At 39.6% G+C, this 20707-nt stretch overlaps 2 protein-coding genes across 2 annotated transcripts in view; both read left to right on the top strand.

Annotated features, from left to right (window-relative positions):
- Positions 1–4295, top strand: part of DMGDH (dimethylglycine dehydrogenase) — a 50250-nt gene extending 45955 nt beyond the window's left edge. Inside the window, exons 15-16 of the mRNA XM_042875322.1 lie at positions 2712–2846; positions 3543–4295. Of these exons, the coding sequence (XP_042731256.1) occupies positions 2712–2846; positions 3543–3758 (351 nt within the window). The 3' untranslated portion in view covers positions 3759–4295. The remainder of the gene's footprint in view (positions 1–2711; positions 2847–3542) is intronic.
- A 5274-nt stretch (positions 4296–9569) lies between these two features.
- Positions 9570–20707, top strand: part of ARSB (arylsulfatase B) — a 66604-nt gene continuing 55466 nt past the window's right edge. Inside the window, exons 1-4 of the mRNA XM_042875519.1 lie at positions 9570–9818; positions 13589–13775; positions 16194–16384; positions 17331–17538. Coding sequence (XP_042731453.1) covers positions 9570–9818; positions 13589–13775; positions 16194–16384; positions 17331–17538 — 835 coding nt within the window. The remainder of the gene's footprint in view (positions 9819–13588; positions 13776–16193; positions 16385–17330; positions 17539–20707) is intronic.

Raw genomic sequence — 20707 nt, 5'->3', positions numbered from 1 at the left:
TATCTCTCCAATTTAAATATAAGGATGTGGGACCACATCAAAAGTCTTGCACAAATCCTGGTAGATGACATCAGCTCCCCTTCCTTTGTCCATTGGTGCCATCACTTCATTGTACAAGGTTACTAGACTGGACAGGCATGATTGGCCCTTGGTGAAGCCTTGCTGGCTCTCTTGGATCACATCTTGTCTCATATGTGCCTTAAAGTTTCCAGGAGGACTCATTCCATGATCTTTCAAGATACAGAGGTAAGGCTTACTAGCCTGTAGTTCCCTGGGTCTTTCTCCCTTTCTTAAAACCAGGAGTGATGTTTCCTTTCTCCAGCCACTGGAGACTTAACCTGACAGCCATGACTTTTCAAACATGATGGAGAGTGATTTGGCAACTACATCAGCCAATTTATTCAGGACCCTGGGATGCAAGTCATCAGGCCCCATAGACCTACATACATTCCATTTTGTGAGGCAGTCTAGGATTTGCTCTTTTCTTAAAACTGAAGTGTGCTCCCACAGCATTCATCTAGAGGTTAAGGGGTTAGAGGTTCAGAGATGTGAGAGGCACAAAAAGCCTGACTGCCAGTAAAGACTGAGACAAAAAACTTGTTGTGTACTTCACCTTTCATCCTTTTTTTGTTGAAGCTAGTTTTCCCTTCTCATTTATCAGAGGCAGTACACTCTCCTTTGCTTGTTTAGTGTACCTGTAGAATCCCTTATTATTTTTCACATCCCTAATCAAGTGCAATTACATCTATGCCTTGACTTTTCTGATACCATTTCTGCATGTCCAGACAGCAACCTTGTATCCTTCTCAGGCCACCCATCCCTGCTTCTGCTGCTTGCATGTGTCCTTCTTATCTCTCAGTTTGAACAGCAGGTCCTTGCTCAGCCCTGATGGCTTCCTGCCTCCTCTGCTTGTTTTGCTGTACTCAGGGACAGAGACTCTTGTGCTCTCAGAAGGGCATCCTTCAAGAGCTGCCAGCTCTGCTCCACTCCTTTGTCCCTAAGGATAGCTTCCCAGGGAACCTCATCTAGTAATTCCTTAAACAGCCTGAGGTTTGTTCTCCTAGAGCTCAGGATCCTGACTTTACTTTCTGCTAGGGTTGTCTCCCTCAAGATCACAAACTCTACCAGGGCATGCAGCCCAAAGTACCTCCAATATTAATCTCTTCAATAAGCTCCTCTGTGTTGGTGAGCACCTGGTCCAGTAATGCTTCACCCCCTGGCTGATCTGTCCAGTACCTGACCAGGATGTTATCCTCAACAGAGTTTGTCATGTTGCCTTCAAAGACATCCCAGTAGTTTAAAATCCCCCACCAAGATGAGAACCTATGAGTGCAATACTTCTTGTAGTTGAAGCAAGAAGGCCTCGTCAATATGCTCCCCCTGGTCAAGTGGCCTGTACCAGATCCTGACATCAGATATCCTTTATTAGTCCAGTCCCTAATTTTCACCCACAATCTCTCAAACTGATCATGGCTGTTTCTCAGACACAGCTCACTGCACTCTACCCTCCTCATTACATAGAGAGCAATTTCCCTGTCCCTCCTTCTCTGCCTCTCTCTTCTGAAAAGTTTCCAGCCTTCTGTGCACTGTGGGATGTGAATCATCCCACCATCTTTCTGTGATTGCAATTAGGTCATAGTTTTCTAATTAGGCTGTGGCTTCCAACTCTTGCTTGTTTCCCATGCTATGTACATTGATGTAGACACATTTCAGCCAGGCTATCAGCAGTGTTGAAAAGTGCCCTCTTGACACTTGAGACATTCTGTCCAGCAGCACGAAGTCTCTAACAGCTCTTTCTATGGCTTGTCTTTCCAATTAATTCCCAGCTAATCAAGCAAGGAAGCTGTCTGATTTACATCTAAGACTTAAACAGTTGTATGAGAAAAGTCAGGGTTACAGCTAATTGTAGGCAAAATAAGCTGTTATCAGCTATCCTGGCCATGGAATCAAGCTATCTCAGCCAGCTCAACATAGCTGCATACAATATATACTTACATATCCTTTATTATTCAGAGATTTACAGATGGCTCCCTCAGTACTTGCCATGCATTTATGCAGTCTGCTTCTAAAAAGGTGAAGATCTGCATGTATTTTACGAGGCAAGCTGAAAAGGAAACTCCAAGTGGCAGCGTTATTCTGTAGCTAACATGCTTTGTTATCTCTTAAAATGGTAGATATGAGTTTTTCACTCATATGTAAGTTAAAACAAGAATATGGAGTAATCTGCCAGATTTGCACCCTGGCATGGAGGCATCAAAATGGAATTGTAACAGGTAACAGTAGTAGTTGCTGATGCCATCAAAAAGGATGTGTGTCTACAGAGGGAGGCCAGAACTTTAGGGATTCGTATTACCATTTTTTTAAATTGAAACAGGAATGAAACTTAACTGTCTGACTCACAGTTTTAACCGGGCAGATGGTCCTGTAACATCCAGCTTGCTATATGCATTCGTACACATATGTTGGAATTACAGACACTGAAAGACTGGGATCTAGTAAAATTAATATGCTGAATAAAATTACCAAGATGAAATGTACAAATATAAAAACATTGAGATACAAAGTATAATGTCTGTCAACAAACTGATTTAATCTGTATTTCATACAGAATACTTAAGTGCTAGGAAAACCAATAAAAAAATATAAATGTTTTTATCGCTTCTTGTAGAAACTGAGTAACCTGAATATCATATTATCTTCTATTTTCTCAGCCAGCAGACTTTACAGGAAAGAAAACACTGAAGCAAATTAAAGAAAAGGGACTCAAACGACGACTAGTATATCTCACCTTGGAAACAGATGATGTTGATCCTGAGGGAAATGAAAGTGTGTGGCATAATGGCAAGGTAATGACAATAAATCATGTTACAAGAAGCTAAAGTTAATTCACAAACAGTACCTAACTTCATGTTTCAAGTGTGAATATAATATATTTGTTCTGCTGGCACAGAAGAATTGTAAGCCATGATGCCATTTTCTAACCTTCAGGTAGGAAGCAGCATTGTTTATGTATGGAGTACTGTCACAGAAACAGGAATAGAAAAGACTGAAGTATAGTCATCCATTTATTGAGTTAACCACTAAGTCATTTTGCAAGTTCATCATTGTTCTAAGATAATTTCTGTTACTTGCTTAAAAGAAAAATAAACAACAGTGAAGCTTAGGCATTCACACTTCAGCTCAGATTATGTATTGAAATACTTAGTAGCAATTAAATCATTGTGTATCAATTATATATATACATATAAAAATTGTGTATCTACGTGTGTGTGTAGTGTTTGTTCCTGGTAAAAACTGAACTGAAAGCAACAGGAATAAACTCTTTTTCAGGGAGCAAAAAGTTACCAGCTTAAGGTGATGCCATTCACAGATAATGTTATGAACAGCACGATGCACTTGAAATTTACTTTGCATATGAAATATACAATCGAAAATTAGTATCTGCGGTGTATATCTTAAAAAACAAACAAACAAAAATCCAACCAACAAACAAACTCCATGGATGTTGAATATATGCATTAAGGATTTTTTTTTTCCCCCAGGTTATTGGCAACACCACATCTGGAAGTTTCAGCTATAGTGCTAAGCAGAGTCTGGCTTTTGCATATGTTCCCATAGAGCTCAGCAAAGTTGGACAGAAGTTGGAAGTTGAACTTCTAGGAAAAAATTATTCAGCAACTATTATACAAGAGCCACTGGTGCTGACTGAGCCAACAAGAACACGCCTTCAGAGAAAGGGTCAAAGTCCCAAAATATAAACACAGATGAGAACACAGGAAATGGTGCAGTATATTGTGCAGTTCTTTTTATATCATGCAATTAAGAGAATTAAACTACTCAGGTTTCTTAATTACTGAATGTAAGAATCTCATTGCCATTCTTCACTGAGAAATTTGATGGCATTGCCCCCTTGCTTCCTTGTATGTGCTGTTCATTTCAGAGATCCGAGCACAGCTGATGGACCAGTATGTTTTCACTATTCTCAGTAACAGCTGACAGCAGAAAGTGGCTGGGTATGATTCACCTTGCTCAGATGCTGGCTGGCAGATCTGAATTCAGGTAGAGGAAGAAGTTGCTCTTAGTATTGACTAATAGCAAATTCTTCCTTCAACTGGAAACTCATAGTTCCTCCTTTGCCTGTCCTTGGGGTAAAGTAGCTTATCCTTATAACTGGTTATGAGTTAACAAACTTACCAATAAAATAATATCACTGTTCTGCACAGAAATGCTCTCTAAAGAATGGAAATCTATCCCATAAATCATTACAAAGTAATAAAGACAGTATTAAAGGCAAACTGAATTGCTTTTTTATTTCCCCCCCCTCAATGTATCACTCTGGCAGAAATGATCAAAATCTTCTTAATGCAACAGTTACAGGAAATGTTCATCATTATTTCATACAGATTAGCTGGTAGATAACATGTACATGTTATTGCTCAGTCTCTGAAAGGAAGTTAAAATCCTGTCTCAAGTACTCACTGGTCTGAATGTGTAGTCAGGCATGCCACTGAAGATCTTCTGTCCCTCCTTTTCCTGTTAATTGTAGACTAAGCAGTAATTAGAACCATATGTTGTTAGACAGAAGTACTGACAGTGAAAAAATTGTAATCCACAGGAGGTGAGGTTCTTATATTTGATAAGCCAAATAAGTAGGATTGGGATAATGTAAATAGTGGGAATACACTGAATTATTAAAACACATTTCTGAATTCCATAATGTGCTCATCAGTTATTTTGAATTAAAATGTCACATGATCTCTAGCACTCATTTTTAGGCTACACACAAACATTTTTGAAGTTCATGTGACTATAAGTAATACTCAAAATGATTTTTTTCCCCAATTACTTTATCTAAATCTGTCTCAAAGAAGGAAATGTATAAATAGAATATACGAGGAGAAACACAGTATGAGCAGTGAACGTTTACACCTATTAAAAGATTTATTCCACACTGACATTACACTGTGCTGTTCCAAATTTTTTTTTATCAAAGAAGATCAAGAGAAAAGATTTAGAAGTTTACATGTAGTACTGCCTTGGGTGAAAAATCCATTCTGAAATAATCTTCTATTTTGCTTTTGTAAGTGATTCTGCTTCGTTGAACCTATCAAAGGTGATACTTTTTGTAAAGGCGACATTGTTTTTAAAAAGGCATTTAGCCACAGTGTTTCTGTGAAAATTTAAGAAAGCTAAAATGCAGCACAGTGTCATAGTGTTCTATTTAAAATGTGAAGGAAGAGAGAACAATTCTTAGGAACATGGTTTTGAATTTTAATATGCAAACAGTGAATATGCAAATTCACCAGACTTGATGCCTGGGATTGTACAATAACAGTAATTCTGAGGCAGGCTGTCACATGTATTCTCCTAAGTAGCTCTGTTATACAGAATGCTGCTTCACTTATTCCATCCACATTTCTAACTGGAAGTTAAAAATCAGGCTTGTAACTCTTTCCAGTTTGGAAGAAAAAATGTGCTATTCGTTAACAGGTCAACCACATCAGTCTGATGGCAGAAGGTGCAGACTTTCTGTAACCTGAGCAAAAGATGATCAATCACAGATACAGTTCCTTCAATTCCAAACTGAGCTCAGAAACTCTACTTCTCATGGACTTATAGTACATTTCCAGCTGTAACCTCCCAGCAACTAACTTCTCCTCATATACATTATATTGTCTCATTTTATAGATAGTCATAACACTGGACTGCTGAAAAATTTTATCTTTATTCAGTAAGGCATTCAAGAAGGTGCTTTAATTTAGATTAACTGTCATGTAAATTACTTACACTAATTTTCAGTTTCAAATCTTGACTAGAGAAGAAACCCAAATTCTGATGTGGGCTGTTCAGGAACAGCTATTGTTCTTGGGTCTCACCAAGCTTGAGCCTTGTCCAGTTAAATTTAATTTAGTTTCAAGATATAGGGAAGCAGACAAAAATTGCAGAATGCTGCATATAGACAAAGCAAAACAAAATTAAGTCTCTTTACTGCTGCTGACTTGTAAGACTAAAATCATCTTGTAAAACCATGATCATCACTAGCCGCAAATAAGACAAAAAGTGTGTCTGAGAGACTGCTGCACTCCTTTCTGTCTAAAGAATGACCTTGCTTTCTATTTTACAGTGTAATCCACAGTAGAGGTATCTCAAGTAGTTTTAAGCAAACATGTCTAAGTGTTATAAGTGCTGTCTGGAGGGGCTTTCTAGTTTGCCTAGCTGCTTTATTACTGCTCTGTTACATTCGGAAAGATTAGCATGTAGAAAGGTGATACAAGGGTGAAGTGGCCAAAGGGACAAACAAGAAAAGAATGCTCACCCATCTCCAAAGATCAAGGCTTGCAGGGAAAAACGAATTGATTAAAACTAAGGGGACTGCACACAGGTCATTTCCAGGATTTTTTCTTTGATTCAAGAGAATACTCTCTGACATATATTATATTGTCTGTTTGGGAATCCAAATTACTAAAATAGTAACAATCATAGAGTGGCTTGTGTTGGAAGATTCATTTCCAATCCCCTGCCATGGGAGGGATTGCCATTAGATCAGGGCCCAGGGCCACATCCAACCTTGGCTTTAAACGTCTCTATGGATCCACCCACAGCTTCTCTGGGCAGCTTGTACCAGTGTCTCACTAACCTGTGAGTAGAGAATTTCCTCCTAATATCTAATCTAAATCTCGATGTAAAAGACCTGTTTCTCTCCTGCTTATAAGCTTCCTTTAGTTACTGGAAAGCTGTAGTGAAGTCTCCCCAAAACCCTCTCTGGGTTGAACAAGCCCAGCTCCTGCTGCCTTCCTTCATAGGAGAGGTGCTCCAGCCCTTCAATCACCTTTGTGGCCTTCATCTGGATCCCCTCCAACAGTGCCATATCTTTCTTTGGTGTTACACTCAATGATTTCTAGAGGTCCCTTTCGACCCCTACAATTCTGTGACTCTGATTCTTACGCTGGGGGCCCAGGCCTGGATGCAGTAATGAAGGTGGGGTCTCACAAGGGCAGAGGAAAGAGGAACAATCCCCTCTCTCTCCCTGCTGGCCACCCTGTTTTGATGCAACACAGCCTTCCGGGCTGCAAGGGCACTCTTGCAGCAGAATTATTTCATACGTTTTTTATCAGTCAGGATCTTCAAGTCTTTCTTAGCAGGACTGCGCTCAGTGAGTTCTCTCAGTCTGTACACATCTTGCACTTTGTTTTGTTGAACTTCATTAGATGCACATGGTCCTAGTTCTCAAGATAGTAATAAGCTTAGCACCAAGAAAAACAGGGGGAAAAAAAAAAGATAGCAATGTTCAGACTGTGACTGCACAGTACCTGCTGTGTGTGTTTCAGGTAGTTTAAAATACTTCAGCTCTTGCAGATCAGGCAACCAGTTTACATATCATCCTGGTTTAGCAGGACAACAGAAAAAAAATCTTGACAACTCTCTACAAGGGGAGATGAATTCAGCTTGAACAACATCTTACCTCTGAAAACATATCTCTGTTTCACAAACACTGTGGGTTTTCAAAGTTATTTTGAATGATCAAGAATAATTTCTGTAAGAATGTGATGACATTTGAATGGGATTTTAACTAGAATGGAGACATATGAATTAGCAAAAAATACAATTTTTTTGGTGAGACAACTGTGACTACTAATAGGATCTGGACTAAAAATAAGGCAAGTTAGACATTCCAGACTTAGAAACAGTATGAACAAAATCTGAACGAATGAAATATAACTCATAGTCACATATCAGCTTTGTCAGGAATTCTGGAATTTACTTCAGGGAAGTTCAGTTACTCTAGGAAAGTCTTACTGCTTCTTGTTCCAGTATCAGTGTCGTATTTTGAATTGGGGCTAATAAGCCTCTTTCCAACAGCAACAAAAAATTTGGTTATCTTAATTCTGCAATTTCCTTACTTTTCACCCTAGTCCTAAAGCTGAGGTGAACAAAACATACAGACACCCCTCTTCCAGAACCTTCCATACATCAGAGTTCAGTTCCAGAAATTCACCCAGGGAAAAAATAAACATGGTATGATATGCAGAATAAGATTATATAAAGACAGCAATAATAACTGTAAAGAAATGGAACTTACAGATCCAGGTACAACAGAACCAATGTCAAGTTACCTTAATGATATTCATTTATTTGTCACTATCTTTTATGAGAGAAAAAATTAACAGCAAAATCATATTTTTCTTTTAATGCATTTCTTTCCTCTCATATTCTGTTTTCTTTCTGTTTCTTCATATCAGATTCTTCTTGCTTGGATTTCCTGGGCACTTTGCATAACCTGTCATAATCTTCTTACTAGTACTGTCCTTACCTGCTTCTCTGCTTTCTTTCACTATGGATTTTCATCTCTTGTGTACTGAGTGAAGTTCCAGTCTCTCCTTCTATCATTTTCTTTGGAATGCCTCTGTGACACATTCCACTGCTTCCATCAGAAAGTCTGGAGAAATACCTAGAAGCTGGGAAAAGAGTATCACTTGTTTAGACGGGTATCAGAACTACTAATGGTCTGAAAAATACATCTGGGAATCACTGAGATGATACTGTGTATGTTTAAGAGTTAAAAAATTAAGGCTAAATGAACTTCTCTCTGGAATATAAATCAGTTTATTATTGATCATTGTAGAAAAACATGCCTGTCAGTGCAGTTGTTTTCAAGTTAGCAGGGAATCCTTTGGGATTTCTATAATATCTGCTTATTTCATAGGCTTATCCACTAGACTTCATTCAGAGGAACAGGAACCTGCTTTCCACAGAGATTTATGAAGAAAAAAGAAAGTAGATAGGAGTTTGGTGTACTCATTGGCCTTTTATAAACTGACAGAAACCAAACGGCTGCATAATTTTGGGAATGTATGTACGTACCATTCCAGGTAAATATGAAACATATGGTTGCTTTTTAACTCAATACAGAGATATTTTTGTGGACCATGGATGTACAAAATTCAGCTGACAGCTCCTGCTGTTCTTTCCCAGTCTGAGTGTTAGGCTAATGGTCATTTACAATATTGCCTTAGAAGATAGAGTAGTTTGAAGAAACAGCTCTGCTGACACAGCTGTTAGTTCTGCTTCTGGGTTGCTTCACTTCCTTCCTACACTGTAACTGCCACAAGGGAAATTTCAGAAGCAGAGCCAGGACCAGGCCTCTCGGCCACATGAGCCAAACGAAGCACAAAACCCGTTGCCGCTCACGGCTTCGGAGCAGGAATGGGCAGGAGAAGGGTTGCCAGCGGCAGCAGAGCAGGGCTCCAGGCAGGCCGCGCACTTTGTCCTGCTGGCGCTTGCCATCGCACACAGCCAGCCGACCCCCGGCTCAGGCACCGTCACCCCCAGAGCTATCGCACGGGGTGGCGGGGCCCAACCTTCGTAACTTGCACGGCACACCGTGTTGGGAGAACCCAGTCACCTGCCTCGGCCTGGCGTCCGCGGGCAGAAGCGACAGAACCCCCCCGCCCGCACAGCGCTCCCCGTAGCGGGCGCTCCCACCCCCGGCCGTGGCCCATCCCCGAGGCGGGCCCCGGGTACGAACGGGGCGGCTCGCCGGCGGTTCAGTTCCTGGTTGCCGGCCGGGGATGGAGCGGTTGTGCGTGCTGTGGTGCCTGCTGTGGTGCCTGCCGCGGCCGGCGGCGGCGCGGTCCCCCCCGCACCTGGTGCTGGTGCTGGCCGACGACCTGGGCTGGGGCGACGTGGGCTGGCACGGCTCGGCCATCCGGACGCCGCGGCTGGACGCGCTGGGGGCGGGCGGCGTGCGGCTGGAGCGCTACTACACGCAGCCGCTGTGCACGCCGTCCCGCAGCCAGCTGCTCAGCGGCCGCTACCAGGTAGGGAGCGGCGGGGATGTCTGGTGCGCCGCTGTTTGTAACGCGAGCAGCCTGCCCGCGTGGGAGCGGGGCTGCTTCGTGCCGCTTGGTGGAAACAAACCCGTCACCGTTTCGCTTTTTGATTGTAAAACCAAACGGGGTGAGAAAGCCGTGCTTCGGAAAAGCCGAAGTGGTGGCAGCGTGTGGTGAAAAAGGTCCCTGTCGCAGACCTCTGTCTTGCTATGAACTGCAGAACTGGGGGGGCATGTGGTTCGACATCCAGCCGCATCAGCGTCATGTGCTTCGTTCGTGAGGTCTGTGCCCAGCTCTGGTCTACCAGGTGAAGACGGGAAGGAACTTTTAGACAGGCCAGCGAGTGCCGCAGTGATGATGAAGGGCCTGGGGCAGGATGAAGGAAGGCTGAGAGATGTGGGACTGTTCTGCCTTCTGTTCTGCAGAAAGCAGTCTGAGAAGGGATCTTATCAATGCTTGTAAATATCTAAAGTCTGACAGTCGAGAATAGGGGGTCAGGCTCTTTTTCATGATGCCCACAGACAGGACAAGGGGCACAAACTGAAACACAGGAAGTTCCATGCGAATGAGAGGAAAACTCCTTTACTTGAGGGTGACAGAGCACTGGAACCAGCTGCCCAGATTGGTTGTGAATCTCCTTTGGAGATAATCAGAACACACCTGGACGCTTTCCTGTGCCACCTACCCTAGGGAACCTGCTTTAGCAGCAGGTCAGACTCCATGATCTGCAGAAGTCGCTTCCAACCCCTGCAATTCTGTAATTGTGTGTGTAATTTATTTTTCTAACACAGTGTTTAAATGCTTTCTTACCTACACATCCTCCTTCATGTGATGTCCTCGGCACATACATTTGTGTGTCCTTTGATTTAGCCTTAACCTGGCTGTCTCACTTCTTTGTAGTATGATCATGATCTACTTTTGTTTTTTTTTCTGTCGCATGAGTGTAAGAGTTGGTCTTCATGCTCTACTGTACTTTTTTTTTTTTTCTTTTTTTTTTTTTTTCCTTTTTCCTCTTATTTTTTATTGCAACTTTGGCAAAGACAGGAGAAAGAAGAATTTAGGAAGGTCAAAATGGAGGAAGTGATAGAGGATTAAGTGCTTATGCAGAACATCTTCCTTCTCTAAAGAAGTCCTCTAATGTTAATCATAGTGATTTACCAGGGGAAACCATTCAGAATGAAAATAAATGTCTCTTTGTTATTCTGGATGTTGTCTCTTGTCTCAGAGCAACTGCACTAGATGGGACTTACCCTTTGCAAGCAACATTTGCTGTATTTCCAAACATTAACTCATTAAAAGTGAGTAATAAGGCATAAGAAGATGTAATATATTCTTCTTCTTCTTCTTCTTCTTCTTTTTTAATCAACTCTATATTTTTCAATGTAAATTTCCCATTTTCATCATATTGACCATTTCTGGAGCCCATTTTATTCTTAATATGCTTATTTAGATAAGGGTCAGCGTCAATGGGAAATCACTGTTTCTGATCTTAAAAGTAGAAATTGGAAATACTCGGAATTCAGTCTTGATTTTGTGCTTTGACAGTGGCCATTACTAGAAATATAAATAAGATATGTAAAGTTGTATGTGTGTGTGTTGCAAGCCAGAGAGGCTTATGGTTCATTATGTTGATCCCAACCTATCCAAATTAACACTCAAAATAGTGTGTTGATCAAACAAGAATGTGCCTTTATTTATTAAAAGACAGGCAAGCAAGAGAGGAAAAAGACAAGAAAAGGAGAGAGAGGAAGAAAAAAAAAAAAGAGGAAAGGAAAGAAAAGCAAGCCACCACTGCAGATCCCATGATGTCCTTGAGTCTGTTCTCCTCCTTGTTCTTCTGGACTGGTGGAGGATGTGGTGGGGCATATGCCCCTGGCTTTCGGGTTGGCAGTGCCTCTTATGCCATATGATGGCCCCTTCCAGTTGGGCGAGGAGCTGTTGCCAGGCAGAAGGTGTCTGGTATCATGTGCCATGTGCATGCTGTACCAGCTGTGCTTCTCCCTCTGCATGATGATCATGTTCGTGGTTGGAGGGGGGACCCAAGACCTCCTTCAGCAAGGCAGCTAACTCTTGATTTCTCCACAGCTTGCGCACATGTGTCTGTTATGCAACTTTTCAGAAGGGTGTTACAGTGTAGGCTTTTGTTGTGGGGCCTTCACAAGATTCTTACAGTCCTGTTTCAATAGTTAACAGTTTGCTGCAAGTCCTCTCTTAACCAATCACAAAAATAGTAAGAATTCGGAGTGTTACGGTTGGGTATGGTGTTGTCACAGAGTCTGAGCCAGAAAGAAGCATGCATAATGTGTTTTCTATCCTAGGTTTAAGTTTTTTATGTTTTGGTTTGGTTTGGTTTGGTTTTTGGTGGGAAATCACAGAATAGCTTGATTTGGAAGGGACCTTAAAGTCCACCCAGTTCCAACCCACTTGCTGTGGACAGAGATGAAACCCACTAGATCAGGCTCCCCAATGCCCCACCAGCCTGGCCTTGGACAACTCCAGGGATGGGGCAGCCACAGCTTTTTTGGGCAGTCCGTTCCATCAACTACCACCCTCTCCGTGAAAATTTTCTCCCTAACATCTAATACAACTTTTCTAGTTTAAAGCCACCTGTCCTGTCGCTGTTGGTCTGTGTAAAAAGTTGGTCCAGCTCCTGTTTATCAGCTTCTCTAGAGTACTGGAAGGCTGCAGTGAGGTCTCCGTAGAGCATTTTCTTCTCCAAGCTAAATAAGCCCAACTCCCTCAACCTTTCCTCATGGAAAGGTGCTCCAGCCCTCTGATCATCTTTGTGGCCCTCTTCTAGACCTGCTCCAACAGCTCTGTGTCACTTCTCTACTAAGGGCTCAAGATCTGGACCCATTTATTTCAGATGGGGCCTGATGAGGGCAGAGTAAAAGATCACCTTTCTCTCCCTGTTGGCCAACTCTCTTTTAATGCAGCTCAGGGTATTATTGGACATCTGGGCTGCAAGTGCACACTGCTGGCTCATGTCCAGCTTTTTGTGCACCAGAGCCCCCAAGTCCTTCTCTGCAGGACTGCTCCCAATGAATTTTTCTCTCAGTCTGTACACATATCTAGGATTTCCTCAACCCAAGAGCAACGCCTTGTGCTTGGCACAATTGAAACTCATTAGGTTCTCATGGGTCCACTGTTCAAGCTTGTCCACGTCAATCTGTATGGCATCCCTTCCTCATTTCACCTGCAACATTCAGTTTGATGTCATCAGCAAACTGGCTGAAAGTAAACTTGATCCCACTGTCTATGTTGTCAAAGATAAGGGAATTAACAAAATTTAGCTTATAGTATGTAGTCATGGAAGAGGTTTCTTGCCTTGAACATGATGTACTAATCAGACTATCATTACTGGTCATACTTTTGTGAAGAGATACACAATTCAGCACTTGTTAAGTTTAAAAACATAGATAGTTAGAGGTCTAACAGAAAGACTGTAGTGGTAGTTGGGTAGTTGTTAATTGGTAGGTTTTCCAGTGGAAGCCCAAAAGGTGCTTTTTTTTTTTTTTTTTTTAATTGCATTTTTGTACTTGATTTCCACTTGAGAAGGTCCTCTTCTTAACACCAACAATGCTATTTCATTGTCTTCCTCCATATCCTTCATCTTTGGGTTCCTGAACTCCCTCAAAACAGGCCATAAAAACTGATGCTAGCCTGCTGCATAGTATTTATTATTTTGGGGCCCGATATATAGCCTACATACATGTGTCATTGCACTGTAAGTAATCTTTCTTTCCTTTCCTTGCTAGATCCACACGGGTTTACAACACCAAATAATTTGGCCGTGCCAGCCCAGCTGTCTACCACTTGATGAGAAACTCCTCCCAGAGCTGCTTAAAGATGCAGGATATGTTACTCACATGGTGGGGAAGTGGCATTTAGGGATGTACAGGAAGGAATGCCTTCCAACCCGCAGAGGATTTGATACTTACTTTGGTAATGGGTAGATTTAATCTGTGCAGTAAATATGGTGTTAAAAATGATACAAGAGTGTTTGATTCTTCTAAGGACAGATTTACTGTTAATGCATAAGTAAATGAATGTTTGTGTAAGCTTATTTGCAAAGTGTAACTGTTTAAAATGCATTGGTGTATTAAATGTATGTCCAAACCTCAATATTTATTGAAGAAAATGCCATAATTATTGAGTCCCTCTAAAGGAAGTGTTTATTTTTAAATAACTACATTTAAATGTGATGGTTAGAAGACTTTAGGTGTAGTGATTAGTTTCATTTTCTAGAAGTGTCTCTAAACTGAACATTTGGGGTTAAATTTGGGGGGGGGTGGGATAAACAATAGACATATTTTGTTCTGAAAATAATATTAAATTTACAGTAAGCTGATACATTTAAAAGGGAAATAAGTAGGCATCATACCATACTTCGTGCTTTGTGAATAGAATATCACTGATTTTCCATTTCCTCTGGAAAGGAATGTAGTGCAAGAACGTTTATGAAACGACAGTCAAAATGTTACAGGAATTTAAAAGATAGGAAGTCAGCCACCTAGATTTAAAAAAACAAACAAGCAAAATGCCAGAATTGGATTGTCCAAATGTGTTTATGTTACAAAGCAATTTGTAACTATGTACTACATATTTTTCCTCTCAGAAAGTTTTTCCAAGTATTGACAGGATGTTCCATAGCTTTGCACAAATATTCTTGGTATAATTTGGATTGGGCTATCACTAATGCACCCCGTGTCACCTGAGACTGAATACAAAGTTGTTAACATCCACTAGGTTGGATTCTAAAAACTTTCATTGAATGGAAAAATCCATCACATCACATCATCTTGAAAATAACTTTGTCACTGTTAATTGCTACTGCCCAGTTTTACAGTTGGGAAATTAAGATAAACTTCATCTATACTTTCTGAAGTCCGTGCTCTTCACACAGAACAGTTTTGTCTCTTGACTCTCAGGAGAGTTTGAGACTATGGCTTCACAACTGAATGAAGCTAATAAATAGAGATCAAAGTATGATGGATCATTGCTTAAATGTTTGTGCCTTTTCCCATGTTGGCCCTCTCCTCCCATCTTTTCTATGAGCTTGTGTTCTTTTTGACAGCACAGATGTAGATATAGGCTTACACTCATTGTGAAATCTCACCATAGGAATGAGCAGGATTTAATACTGGGCCAGTGTTGCCTCTAAGTATGCTCACTGAGTGCCCAGCATGACACTAAGGGAATTCTTTTTCAGAGAATGTGGTGGATTGATACTGAACTATGTTCATTTAATTCCACTAGGTTTTGACTGCAGTTAGAGGCTTTTCATTCTGCAGCAAGAGTCTTGATAGTGTCTCCCCCAGTGGACACTCAAAATAGAAAAATGAAATTTTTAGTTTGAATAAATTGAGGGAGGCACACAAAATTACTGTTTATGCTTTAAAAGAAAAGCCCTTTTTTGACCTAAAAATGTAGGGAGTGTTTTGTACTTTAATATCTCTTTCTTCTTTCTGTACTTATCTTTTTTGCATGACTAATAATACTTGAAGCTGCTGAATAAGATTCAAGTAGAGTTCTTCCATTTTGAAGTTTTATCCTCAGCTTTAGTTTGGTTTTGCAGAATTTCAGAATATAATTTTGCAGATTCGGCCTTTTTTTTTTTCCCTAGGATATTGAAATATACATCTGAAATCTAATTCTAGAAGCAATAAGATTTGAATGATTTTAAAGAGTTTTGTTTCTGATCTATAGAAAGTAAGGCACTCAGTGCTTAACCATATAGTTCTTGGTGGGAGCAAATTTGTACCTCTCGATTTTTTTCTTTTGGTTATTGTAATATCTTCTTTTCACCAGTTGGGGGCAGCAGTGGATAAAAAATGTCTTTATAGTTGAAGAAACACTTCATTTTTGTTTGTTTGTTTTAAATAAATTTAAGAAAAAAAAATCACCAAATAACAACCGAAAAGGCAAACAAACAAACAAAAAGCCTACAAAAAAACAAGCGCTAAGATAAAGCAGTCCAAACTTTGTAATAGAGAGAAAAGTCTTACATGAAAAAGTATTGTTCCAGATGTAAATCCATGCTATTACTGGGATAAGTCACTTATTTCACTAACAGTGTATTGGTTTATAACATGTATCAAAGATTTGAACATAAATGTTACTGAACTGCATTCAGACGATTTTCTGTGCAGTGAAATTACTGTCTGTAGTAGTGATAAAAAGTCTGTCTGTTAAGTGTTGAGCTATTTAGTCCTATCACGGGCTGTCACTGCAGATTATTAAAAGTTGGATGAGTTTCTCATCTCTAAGGCTCTAAAGTTTTGACATTTTTATTTGGCTCTTTTTCCCATGTGTCTGCTTCTGTGATGTTATATGGGCCTCTTTATTTGTCATCCTTTCTAGGTTATCTTCTGGGGAGTGAGGATTATTATTCTCATGATCACTGTGTGCTCATCAAAGCAAAAAATGTAACACGCTGTGCTCTGGACTTCCGTGATGGAGAAGAAGTCGCAACTGGGTTTAAAAACATGTACTCCACGAATTTATTTACAGAAAGAGCTATAGACCTTATAGCCAATCATAAAACTGAGAAGGTACAGTCAGCAGTTCTTACTCGCACTAAAGAATATTTATTTTAAAATATATATATATATATATTAATGCAGAGGTTTATCTAGGCTTTTTAGAAGGTTACACAGAGAACTAAATGCTGAATGTGAGAAGTAGCACTGATAAAACTCATCTTTTCTCCCTGTCCAAATGAATTTGGTTTGCACAACCCTAGCCTACTAGCCTTCTCCATTTTATTTTTAATAATAGGAGCAGTGAATTTATAAAAGTGTTCTAGCGTGTTGCTCTCCTAAAAAGAGAGTAGAAAGCTTAGTGGAAGAATTTTCAGAGAAAAAACTCATAACTGTGTTATGAAGAGAAGGTACAAATGATGTTTTCTCACGCCTTTAGATAGATCTTTTACCAAAGGCCCTCTTAATTTACTTAGTATGAATTCAAATCCTGCATTCAAATCATTTATAAAAACACTGAAGAGAACTGGCCCCAAAAATGGAACTCTGCAGTATCTCCTTAGTGACGGGCTGCTAGCCTGATGTAACCTCACTTACTGCAATCCTTGAGTGTGACCCATCAGCCATTGTTCATCCATCATATTCTGTTTTTGGCTGGCTGCATGCTGGACGTTTTGTCCAGAAGGGTACTGTGAGAAACAGTATTGAAAGTTTTGCTGAACTCCAGAATGACCAGGTCTACTGACTTCCACTGGCCAAAAAGATTGATAACCTTGTCATAAAAGGAAATTAAATGAGTTACACATGTCCATCCTCTTGTGAACCTGTGCTGGCTATAACTGTATTGTCTTTCAAGGTTATTTCAGTAGCTCCAAGAATAGTGTTCTCTGTGATTTTACCAAACACTAAAATTAGAAGTCTAGAATAAATTCCTGTGCGTGTTAATGAATTAAAGCACTTTTTTTTGCATGTAGTGCTTTGTGTTAAACTAATTCACATTCTCTCCCTTCCACCCCAGCCCCTCTTTCTCTACCTTGCTTTTCAGTCTGTCCATGAACCCCTTGAGGTTTCTGAAGAGTACATGAAACCATATTCCTCCATTAAAGATGAAAAGAGGCGCCATTATGCAGGAATGGTGTCTCTTTTGGATGAAGCTGTAGGAAATCTTACTGATGCTCTGAAAAGATACGGTCTTTGGAATAACACTGTTCTCGTTTTCTCTACTGGTAAGTTCATTTGATTATATATTTTCAGTAATATCTTTGATACAGTCGATACAGTGCTGATACAATGTCTAACAAGCTGAGTGCAGAGACATCTGGCCTTTGTTCCTCGGTGTCATCTGTAATTACAGAAGATGGATGAAGGCGGAAACTCAAACTGTAAGGAAAGCTGTCCTTTTATGGCTTTTTTATATATGACTAAAACAATTCTCAAGAATTATCAGTAGAAATGGAGGATGCTCCTATTGGAGTAAAAACAGTGTTATGAATACAGAGTGGTGCAGTAAAATTGGAGGCATTTTACTTGCCACTGAGGTCACTGGGTATCTATGAGAACAGAATCCTTACTGTGAGTAATCTACCGAATTCATATGTCCTGAGCAGTAGGTGGCTTTCTGGTCAGTCTATAAATTGTTATAGGTTGCAGAAGGCACGAACTGTCAGTTGGCAAGCACGTTGAAACCAGAACTCATTTTTCCTCTTACTTTCATGTAACATGATTTTTTGCACATTTCTAGCTTAAAATATTCCACTGGCATGTTGCACCTGAGAAGCAGAGGTCTGTTAATTTAGGCAAATGCAAACAATAGATAATAAGACAGTTTTCTTTGTTTCTAAACTAGGAGTGAAATGGAACCTCTCTGAAATACAGCTGCTTGGCTGGATTTCAGGGAAATAGATGTTCTTGTTTGGTTGGCAGTGGGAAGCTGCCTGTTGAAAATCAATCATTTGCCCATGCTTCACACATCAGGGCTGTCAAAATGCATTTTATGTGGGCAGACTGAGGAGAAAAAAAAAACAAAACCAAAACAGTCAACCAACAGCCCCCAAAAAGCAAACTTGAAAAGCAGAACTCAAATTTTGATAAAAATGCAATGATTTATTTTGAGTTTATCAACTGCTTTGGAATTTCAATTTAAGTCCAAGCCTTCTTCCCTTATGATGTTGCATTTGCATCCAGGTTTTGTCTCTAACAGGATTTGATAACTTTTCTGTGCCTGTTTCCGTTTACAATGTTCTCATATTTAGAACTGAAAGTAAGCAAAGCCATATGGAAAATGATACCAATACTTATTCCATGTGGAAAAAATCCAATCTTTGTTCATGGGGTCCTGGTAGAATTTTTTCAGCAATGTTTTTTCAGTACATTGTGGAATAAAGCTAACAACATCTGAGCTGGAAGTCCAGAGTATTTTGGAATTAAAGGGACAAATTTATTTTTTGTTTATGAGATGCTTTTTTTCCAAATAATCACAGCATACCCTGCTTTTAACAGTAGTTATTTTACAATCAGTTACATGTGCTTTTCAAACAAACTCAGACAGGAGAATCTATTATCTCTTATCTAATGGAACTTGTCTTGACTTCAGTGAAGTTTTAAACTGCCAGGAGTGGAATTTAATGATTCAAATGCAAGGAAATTGGGCCTAGATCAAGGAGATCACAGGGCAGTGATGCATTTTTTCCAGGGTTCTCTCTTTAGTTCACACAACTGTTCCTTATAGGCATAAAATGTTGCATACATTAAAGACTCAGTTTTCAAAAAATCAAATGTTGAAGCCATTAACTGCTTTTTAAAAAGTGAGAAATCCATTCAACTTTTTCATATTCTGTCTATCGCTTTTGCAGCTGGTATCTTTTAAAATGATCACTAGAAAGTGGTTGAAATGAAACCTAAGAGGGTCTGCAGCTGGGTGTCTTATGCAGAGAACTGTGCTATGTGAGATCTCTTTGCAAGTTCTTGTTCTCTATTATATTAGTGTGCACTGATAGTTACAATATAGGTATACACCTAAATGGTATTAACTAAATTAATGAGCATGAAAGTTTGGTCTGCAGCGTGGCTAGAGAGGATTTATGTTTTTTTGTTGTTTTTGTTGTAAAATCAATGCTCTTGTATGTTTGGGATTTCGATCTTTCTAGACTTGTTTGGTACTTTCCTTGTAATGAAACTATACCTTCCCTCACGTCTTAGTTGTTTTACTCTATGCCTTCTGCTGCTGACTTCGTGCTGTGTTTAGATTTCTCTTCAACCTTTTTTCCTACCTAGTTTTATTCTAGCGTAAACATTTTCTTCAGCTCTGTAGGGCCTGATAAGTGCTCTGAACATGTAGGCCTTGTTCCATATGACTAAAGAGATACGTTTTCATATATAACTAGGAGTTATCTTCAAGATAATTCTTCCTATGTTATGAAGTTAAGAATCAGTAAGGTTAATTTAGAAATTTAAATGAAGACTACAAGGAGGAGTCTAGGGAATGATAAACAGTATTCATGATTTTATTGGGCTGTGGTTGCATTTCTTCTCAGCAAAGTAGTTAAAGATACAGGACCATAAAGACACCCTCAGTTTTCTTAAAAACTCATGTAGTTCAGTAAGTGTAGTTTTGGAAAACAATAGAGAAAAAAGAAGTGAAAGCCTCTAGTTTTGCGGTAGGTTTTACTTTACTATTTACTGTTCCTTTCTTTACTTACAGCCAAAATTGACAATTTTATGTTTATGCCTCACTATTTTGAAATTTACACAAACAATGTAGAAACTGCAGTGATCATTTGCTGCTGTTTGCTTTGCCACTTAGCATTGAAACGAACGGGTCTTCCTATTGATTCTTTCACTGTTCACTATCAAACAAACCAAAAGATCTCTTTTTAGTGAATATTCAAGTAATCTAAAACATGGTATGATTTTTGCTCTCATAGTGGATTTCCTTTTGTTAAAATCTTTAGTGTTTTTTCCTGTTTGTATAATGTAATGGCTCAATCAAGATTCACTTGAAAACATGCCAGCTGGCAAATGGAACTGCTGCACATTTTGCAAGGCTTTGCAAATTGTATAGAACTCCAGTTTCTCTTTAGAGGAAATAAAAGGCCTGATGGATGTACTGGGCCAAGAGTGAAGTCATCTGATGATCAGTAAAGTCTCACCACCTCTCAATATTTCATGTACATAAACATTGCAGTTCTTTTTCTACAGATACACTAGCAATTTTGGGAGGTAAATAAGGAAAAAAAGGGATAGTAAGTGGTATAACATTTATGTATCCAGTAGCAGAGACAACTTCTTGACTGCTTCAAAGTAAAACAGAATTTGCTTTGCACATTTTGTACTGCAGATGCAAGTGATTTACACTGATAAAATCAGTGGTGAAAATAAAGTCCTTCTTTATTTAAG

Source organism: Lagopus leucura, unplaced genomic scaffold (assembly GCF_019238085.1).
Source record: "Lagopus leucura isolate 7727_CA_CO unplaced genomic scaffold, USGS_WTPT01 Super-Scaffold_100014, whole genome shotgun sequence".
Lineage (NCBI taxonomy): Eukaryota > Metazoa > Chordata > Aves > Galliformes > Phasianidae > Lagopus > Lagopus leucura.
The sequence above is the reverse complement of the archived record's forward strand: the minus strand, read 5'-3'. Positions and strand labels throughout refer to the sequence as shown.